At 46.0% G+C, this 8,898-nt stretch overlaps 1 protein-coding gene across 1 annotated transcript in view; it reads left to right on the forward strand.

The window, feature by feature from the left end:
- Nucleotides 1–8,556, forward strand: part of LOC140427990 (uncharacterized) — a 98,400-nt gene extending 89,844 nt beyond the window's left edge. Inside the window, exon 4 of the mRNA XM_072513919.1 lies at nt 4,327–8,556. Within this exon, the coding sequence (XP_072370020.1) occupies nt 4,327–4,503 (177 nt within the window). The 3' untranslated portion in view covers nt 4,504–8,556. The remainder of the gene's footprint in view (nt 1–4,326) is intronic.
- The last annotated feature ends 342 nt before the right edge of the window (nt 8,557–8,898 follow it).

An 8,898-nucleotide genomic window follows, 5' to 3' on the forward strand; every position in this document is an offset into this window, starting at 1 on the left:
GCAGCCATGGGAGGGTGTGGGGGGGGTGGTGAGGGTGGGCAACCAGGGGCAACCGCTCACGGCAGCACCATGCCAATCCCTGGATCATGTGCACCCATACCGGGGGCAACCCTTGTCCCTGCCCGTCTGCCCCACCGACCAGCCATAGCCCCCATCGACTGCCGAGGCCTCTGGCCGTACACCTGAGGCTAGTGTTGATAGGAAATTGGCAATCGTGGTTAAGTGAGCACTTCGCCCAACCCAAGTAGATTCCCGTGTGTGGGCCATATAGCATGTAGGAGTCATTGCCTAGCATCCCCAATCACATCTTGATGCCTGGACCCTGTGCCTGAACATTGCGGGAGGCAGCACCACACACGCAGTAGCCACTATCCGAACACCCAGGGAATGAGACACAGCTCCGAGGAAACATCCACGGCTTGAGGGTGGGTGAGTGCAATGGAGACGGGACCAACTCCCGGTCCATGTGACGTTATGAGAGGGTGTCCGGGGTATAGGGTCTGGGGTCCGGTGAGGGTCCGCTGTGGCCGGGTGTGCGTGGGCAGGTCATTCCGGGTGGGAGTGGGGAATCAATGGGGGAATGGAAAATTCCGGAGTGGGAGACACTACTGTTTGTCAGTCTAATATCCTCTCCCAATGTCTTAGAGATATTGAACGCTACGGCAGGAATATTGGACCCAGAACGTGCCCTAGTGGTGCTGCTGCTAAGCTGGGCGGCCAGATGCCGGAGATGGCGGCAGCAGCAGCGTCTGCAGTAGCTCGAGGCGGCGGACCATGTGCTGGACCCCACCCCATTCCTGAGGACCCGGTCATCCATCAGGCCACGGAGGGAACCAGAGGGGAGTCCTGCGACAGCCCAGGGTGCACAGGCATCACTGGTCATTCGAACAGATGACCCACAGCACCTGCCATAAGAGACTCTGCCTCAACAAGGAGATGGTGCGGCACTTTTGCCATGTCCTCGTGGACTTGGCACCGCATGAAGGGGGAGGACACCTACTCCTGGTGGCTGTCAAAGCCACTGCACTTTTATGCCTCAGAATCATTCCAGGGCTTGAGCGGGGACCTGAGTGGCATCTCGCAGACCACAGCCCACAGGTGCTTCTGACAGGTTACATGGATGCCCTGCTTTCCCGGGTGGAAAACTACATTATCTTTGACTTGGACCAAGCCCAGCAAGATGCTGGACAACATGATTCTCCACCATCGCCGGGATGCTCCAGGTCCAGGGGCTGATAGACTGATACATAGGTTGTACTCACTGGGCCATCTGGGAGTGCCCTACGTTAACAGAAAGGGGCTCCACTCCCTGAACATACAACTTGTGTGCGACCACCAGATTAAGATCATGCACATGTGTGATGCTTCTTGGGGTGTGTGCATGATAGCGACAGTCGGTCATCCCCGGCCTTTTTGAGGACCATCTCAGGATGGGCGACTGGCTCTTGGGGGATAATGGTACCCGCTGAGGACTTGACTAATGACGCCAGTACGGCAGCTGGAGACCGAAGCAGAGACCAGGTATAACGAGGCCCATGCAGCCATCCGGGCTAAGATTGAGCAGTGCATCGGACTCCTCAGGATGCAGTTCCACTCTGGTGGTGCACTGCAGTACAGCCCCAGAGGGTCGCCAGCTTTGTGGTGGTCTGCTGTGCCCTCCACAACCTCGCACAGGAGCGGGGCGTTGAGCTGGAGGTTGGTAATGAGGAAAATGGGGCCACCTCCGAGGAGATGGAGGAGGACGGGGACGGGGATGAGGATGGTGAGGTGACACTGGACTGGAGGATTAGCCAGAGGTTGCAGGACAGGCAGCAGCGGCAAGGGTCCGGCAAGCCTGGAAGGCCAGGGAGGCCGTCATACCCTCGCGATTCACTTGGGAGGTGACCTGGTCTCATTTCCCACCCTCCCAGGGTATGTGTGACATCACTCCAGGGTGCTGGGACTGCGTCAGCGGGTCACTATCGAGAGCAGGGGGTGTAGTGATAACCCACAGAGAGCTGAGCGCCAGTGCTCCTCAATCTATGCCATAGTCTGACCACTGCCTGTCTGCTGAGTGCTCGCTCACACCCATCACCTGCACGCAGTGTGCCCGGGGAGCACTGCGGAAGAAAGTGACAGAGGCATCATACCGGTTGTGTACAAGAGTGTTTATTATGTGTAACAATTCCCCATTCTCCCAATGGTGCCTCCATTGCGTCCAAGAGCCTGGGCAGATCTGTATCCCCGAATCTCGGGGCCAGTGGCCTGGGTGACGTTGTTGTCAGCTGGCTGGGGTTCGCTGTGCCAGAGCTGTTTAAGTGCTGCTCGACTTTGTTAGCAGGGGGCTGGCGATTGCAGTGCTGGCGAATTGGCTGGTGGCCCTTCATTTGCAGCTAGAAGCCCGTGAGACCTCGTTAGGTGGACCAATTAACATTGAATAGCATTGGCGGCCTCGCTGGACTGAGCACCGGGAAGCTCACAGCAGTTTCTGCTCGCTACAACACTTAGAAATCTTTCTGGCGAATCGCGCCGCTGGTTTCCACGCTGCATCAGTGGGGGCAGTGAATCCCGGAAGCTGGGAGACCCCAGCTTTGAATGTGCTGAGCATATTTAAATTAGTTTAAAGACTCATTTAAATATGCGAGTCTGGTAGGCATGTAGGTAGGTCTCCTTCCCACTTTGAGGTGCGGGGATCTCAAGAAGAGAAACAAAAATAATGTGTACAGTACAAATTCTCTGAATAAAGTATACCTAACTGCTGCCAACGTGATGATTTTATTGAACGAACAGTCCAAAGAACTACTGTGAGGTTAGGAAATGCCCTATGGACATACCCCAATATTTCTAATATTCCATGTAGCAGACCATTTTGTGATGGAATCTGATAGGTTCACTACACAATGCGGCCACTTAGCTCATTGTGTCTCTGCTCGTGATTCATGTGCGGAAACACAAGGTAATTCCATTTTCTTACTCTAGTCCTCACATCCTTGGTAGCCTCATCTGCTTTCAAAATTGATCTACTTTCTCTTAGAAAGATGTTGGCAAGATACTCCGTTTGGGAGACTAAGTTCTCCCTGTGGAGTTGAATTGCTGCTGATTTGAATAGGGGTTGCCTGTTTAAGGGGTCTCTGTGGAGGCTCTCCCTATTTAGAGGGTCTCGGGGGCGTCTTCCTATCTCAGGGGCTCTGGGGGGTATACCATTTTAGGGGTCTGTGGGGAGGGTGATGGGGGCGGGTCTGTTAGGGCAGTGGAGGGCTGGGCAGGTCATGCATTGTGGGAGGAGGGTGACCCACAGATGGACTCCCTTAAGGAGTTACCCCCCTGGCCCACCGCGAGGGTCACCACACCAGGGCCATGCTGGGAACCGATAGTGATACTTGCCCACGTGATTCCCAGCCCAGAGTACTGGAGAATCATGTGAGCTCGGAGACTCTGGTGCTGGGCCTGCTGGAACATGTGCACGAACCCCGATCCAGCTGCCAGTGGGGGACCAGAGCTTAGAGGTCAGTTTGGCGCAGGCTCGAGCCTCGATTTTGGCCAGACTCTAGATCTTCCGCTCGATCATGATCCACATTTCCAGGATTGCGGGGCAGATAATCCAGACCATTGTATTACATGACTCTCCATCCCACAAGAGTTGTTCCAAAGGGAAGAAGAAGACTAGTCAAGAATGACTCAATTATTTATATTGAAAGAAATCTGGAATATAAAACTAGTCTCAGTAATGGTGACACAAAACTATTATCGATTGTTGTAAAAACCCATCTGATTCACTAATGTTCTTTATGGAAGGAAATCTGCCATCCTTACCTGGTCTGGCCTACATGCAACTAGACCCACAGCAATGTGGCTGACTCTTACCTGCCCTCTGAAATAGCTTAGCAAGACACTCAGTTCAAGGACAATTCGGGATGGGTAACAAATGCTGGCTGTGCCCATGAAAAAATAAACAACGTACAAAACCATATACAAACTTGCAACTTATGTGGAATTATAGATCATAGAATTTACAGTGCAGAAGGAGGCCATTCAGCCCATCGAGTCTGCACCGGCCCTTGGAAAGAGCACCTCACTTAAGCCCCACACCTCCACCCTATTCCCCTTTTACCCCTGTAACCCATTAACCCCACCTAACCTTTTTGGACACTCTGCAGGAAGAGCGCAGAAAGTACAGTTTAGGCAAAAGATCAGCCATAATCATATTAAATGGCATGAGGGGCCATATGGAGTACTCCTGCTCCTACTTCTTAAGCTCTTATGTCCTTTTGTCCACTGCATTAATACCAGTTTTCTTGTTATGCTTAACTGCACACAGTATACATTTTTGTTTATATCATATTGCAGAACAATGAAGAAATCCTGTATGCCACAATAGAACACAGCAACCCAAGTGCTCCGAATGAACAGAATCGAAGGAGTGACAATTCTTGTGAATATGCAGTGATTAACTACAATTGCAAGCAAGAAACCACCACTTCAGAACAAGACACTCAAGAGTATGAGGAAGTGATATCCAACTAATGGAGTGTAAAAGAGAAACAGTTCCACATGATTACAGCTGCATTGTAAAGGTGCAGACTGCGCAGCTTTGCTGGTATTATAGAAACAACAAATGCTGTTTAGTGACTTTACCACTGAGGCCAGAGAATTATTTAATTGCTCTCTTGTTTTGAGAGAGTTCGAGTTAAAAATGAGAACTGTTTAGGTGTTTTCTTTGTGGATTTGGACTGCAGTGATTTTTAGGGATGGAGGAGTGCTCCCTATTCACCTGCCTCCTGTTTATCTCTCATTCCTGCTGACAAGCAGACATCATTCAACACAATAGCCCAGGTTTTGGGGTGAGTGGCAAAGCAATCATAATCACTGCTGACCTTGAAGAGAGCTGCCCACAAAGATCGAGCGATCTCTGTAAACTGTATTTCCCCATTCCTGGTGTTATTTTGATCCCAGTGCCATGTCAGGGGAATCTCTGGTGGTAGGGTAAGCAGCCATTAACATTGAAGAATTCTCACAAACAGAAAACCAGGCTACAAAATGCAGTGATTATTCATCAAGTATTATAAATTTTATACGTAACAAAATAAAGAGTTGCACCTATTAGAAGCTGAAATGTCATTAACTTTAAAAAATGTTTATATTGCATTAAAAGCTATGGAATCTTATAATAACGGGAAAAAAATATATCGGGAACTGCACGGTATAAAATTTGTTTTCCATGGCCTCAGAAGTTCTTCAGTAATAATTATTGCTTCGTTCACCAATAAAAAGCTAGTTGCACTTAATTAACAGGGCATGACATTTTTGTGTTTTAAACAGCAATATTACAGCGTAAAAAGAGAAGTTAACATCAGATCAAGTGATTTCTAAAGTTGCCATCTGTGAACAGCTCACCCAATGAAGGAGCAGGGTATCACCGACAGTTACTTCTGATTTTTCACATTTAGCTGCATGTGCGCAGATACCAAGTTACTGTCAGTTCTCCAGTTACAATGATGGCTAAATGCTGGCAATTCTACTGTCACATAATCCAGGCCAATTAGTTCTCTATTCTGATATGCTATTTGATTCCAGGTGATATGTAACTTGACCAAACGGGGAGGAACTTTGCATGTTGAAACCTAACTTAAATTTTCCAGTTGACTTCTGATGGATATGCAAGTGACTCAATGATAGATTGGATAATGTATTTACTTATTATTCATTCACGTTGTATAGATTTCCTATTTTAGGCATAAAATGTATTTCATCGTCTGCTTCTTTAATGCTTAACATGCCCAATCTAGTCCAACCTGGCTTCATTTCACCTAGAGACACTAATGCAATTTAGTGTGCAACCTTTTTTCACCTCAATATTTTCTGTTTTTGTTTTGCTTCAAGTGGGAAAAGATATGTTTTGCAAAGTGTTTTTTCTTTTGCCTGAAGTTTATAGAAATCCTGACATAAGTCTTAATAAGGAAATTATGGCAGTGAAATTGCCCTTGGGGAGTAGAACAAAATAGATACTCTTTTACACCCGACCAATTTTCTTTTCCATTGCAATCATTGAAGAAAGATTGAAAAGCGAGCTGATGATTTTCTATCATCCACTACCCACGATCGATTTCACCTCCGATAGATTTATTAGGATTTGAGAGTTTATTTTAAAGAAGAAAGTATCTGTTGCACTACATTCATATTTGAATGTCAAAAAATGTTGACGGTTTTGTAAAATGATTGTAACACAAATTCCAAGTGATATCCTAGTCTCTGAATGCAGAATTAATGAAACTATTTTGTAAAATGCAAATGTTATTTTTTTAATTTTACGCACGGTCGAAAATATGGAGATTTGTGTTGTTTTGAGTCCTAGACTTCTCGTGTTCTGATAACCGAAAGTGTATTTATATTATTTTATTGCTCTTTGATGGGATGTGGGCGTCGCTGGCTCGGCCAGCTGACTATTCCTAATTGCCCTTGAGAAAATGTTGGTACGCTGCCTTCTTGAACCGCTGTGGTCCATGTTTTGTAGGTATACCCACAGTGCTATTAAGGAGGGAGTTCCAGCAAATGAAACCTATCATGGTGTGCTTCCATACTTGTGAGAGACATCTACATTTTCCATTTCCATGCACACTTCATTTAAGACATACTAATGGATCAAACATCCAGTTACTTTGTGAGTGAATTAAAGGTTGCACTGGGGGTGCGCAGCAACCAACAGCAGACAGCAGCAATTTTGTGGCCCCCAGAAACATTCCTCCGGAAAAGTTACATGCCCTTTGTTGGGCTCTAGTTAGATTGCCTGTGCCTCATACAAATGGTTATATCCTGTACAGTGGCAACTCTTCATCCAATTGTGCCATAACATTGCAGACAGATTCCTACGAGACGAGGGACCTGATTTGTGTTTAAACAATCGCCTGTTTAGGTGAGACTGGGTTCTCCCATATATGGGTCAATCTGAAAATTGCATCATGTGAGCCTTGAGTCTAAGGGTCGGTCAAAGTCCTTCACTTTGCCAGTCACTAGTTTGCCAGGCACCAAATGGACAGACAGTTAGTTGAAAACCATTCCTTTTAATCTTCAGAGATAGGTATAATGAGTTGCATACTATGAGAGAAAAATTTATTTATGGGCAAATGAAAAGCAATAATAGGCCATTAAATGGAATTTAAAAGTAACTATTGTGCAGGCAACTAGTGGAATAGAAGGAATCTAAGCTAACCACATAATCAGGTGATGAAAATAATCTCTCTGCTTGGAAGGAAATAAATTAAGGTTTGATTGATGATAAATCTGACTTAGTAGACAAAAGAAATGCCATTAAAAAGTGCAGGCTTTCAAAATGCTTGCGACTGCTATGTAAACTAGATATGTGTCTAATTTACATCAAAACCAGTGGTTTTATGTGCAATCAGGTGTGAGAATGGGTTATTTTGGGTCGAAGAGCTCCACTCTATCGCAGCAATCTGCTGGGCTTCTGGAAATGCTTTTGAAGATGTTTTACTGGTATCTAGGAAGATATCCATTAGCTAGTAGGTTTTAATGAAGCCAATATTATACTTGTCAGACTTACCTGAAAGCTCAGTAAATAAATGTGCAGTGTAGTGCTCTATTTGGCCACACTGGCTAGGTCCTGTGTAGTGTGAGCTTATCTCAGCTAGGGCGGTATCAGTACAACAACTAGAGTCAATGACAAAACGTTATTGATTTTTAAAAATATAATTGTTCTCAGGACATGGCCAATGCTGACAGGTCTATTTGCCTGAGAAAGTGCTGGGCCTTGAGCTGCTCTGGTCTTTGAGACCAATATGCTCTCAAGGTCTGTTAGGCAGGGAATTTCAGAATTGTAACCCCGCAATGATGACCATTAAATTCTAGGTTCTAGCCACATTTTAGTGGAACTAGTTGGAAAAGGCATGATTTGGTTTAGCTGTAGTGACCCCTTATCGGAATATCTTGCCTGTAGTCACGAGAGTGGCTTGAGCGCGTAGAAGTTGGTTTTCAGACTTGGTGAATGTCCCTGATGTTGACAGGGAACGCACCTACAAGACCTTGGTCTTAACTTCAAGGGTTCTGGCCAGACAACATCCTATGCAACCATGGGTACTGTAGCAACCATCCCCCTTGACTTGAGAGGGAGATAGGGCTGAGACCACACAGAAGAAGGTAAGCTGCTCACAGAGGGAAGGTGGGGGAGGAGTGCTCTCAGCATGAGGCCTCATCTTCCAGGGTCTTCTGGGAACATTACTCTAACTGTTGTCAACCTAAGCCAAGGATAGTGTGTGCATTGTTACAAACGCTTTAATCATAAACTCTTGTTTTGATTGTTTCCCTGATCAGCGCTGAGGAACCAACCACATAATCTGGCCATTTCAAGAACTCCATCTTCTACCCTTTTCCATTGAACATTGACTTGTAACATTTTGGGAAATTGCTTGATTTTATGTTTTTGTGTGTGTGTGAATTAGGGTATTTAGAAAGAGTAATTATTACACTTCGATATTTCATACTGAATGTTAAGAAAATTTACCTTTCTATTTGACAAGACTGGTTTTATAATAAACCAATACTTTGTGTTGCTTGTTGAAGAAACCTGGGCATTGAGTGGTCATTCTGAGATTAATAGGTAAAGTACATATTTGGCCGTATAGCTAGCTGGAGAAATCATTTAAATGTTTGCTGTAACTCATGGACTAGTGGCTCTAGAGACAGTGTTCGGTCATAAAAGCACTGACTCTATTCTATGAAGGAGCTGCTCACACGGGTCTGTTATGTCTCGGAGGCAGACCTGCAGCCTCAGAACAGGATGTGGATGGAACGGATAGTACCTGTGATGGTGACAGTCGTTCAGAATATCTTCAGGTCAGGGTCCTGTCAGACTGGAGCAGGCAACACCTGTGACATCTTCCAGTTCACTGTCTTCTTTTGCACAAG

Source organism: Scyliorhinus torazame, chromosome 8, assembly GCF_047496885.1.
Source record: "Scyliorhinus torazame isolate Kashiwa2021f chromosome 8, sScyTor2.1, whole genome shotgun sequence".
Taxonomy (NCBI): Eukaryota; Metazoa; Chordata; class Chondrichthyes; order Carcharhiniformes; family Scyliorhinidae; genus Scyliorhinus; species Scyliorhinus torazame.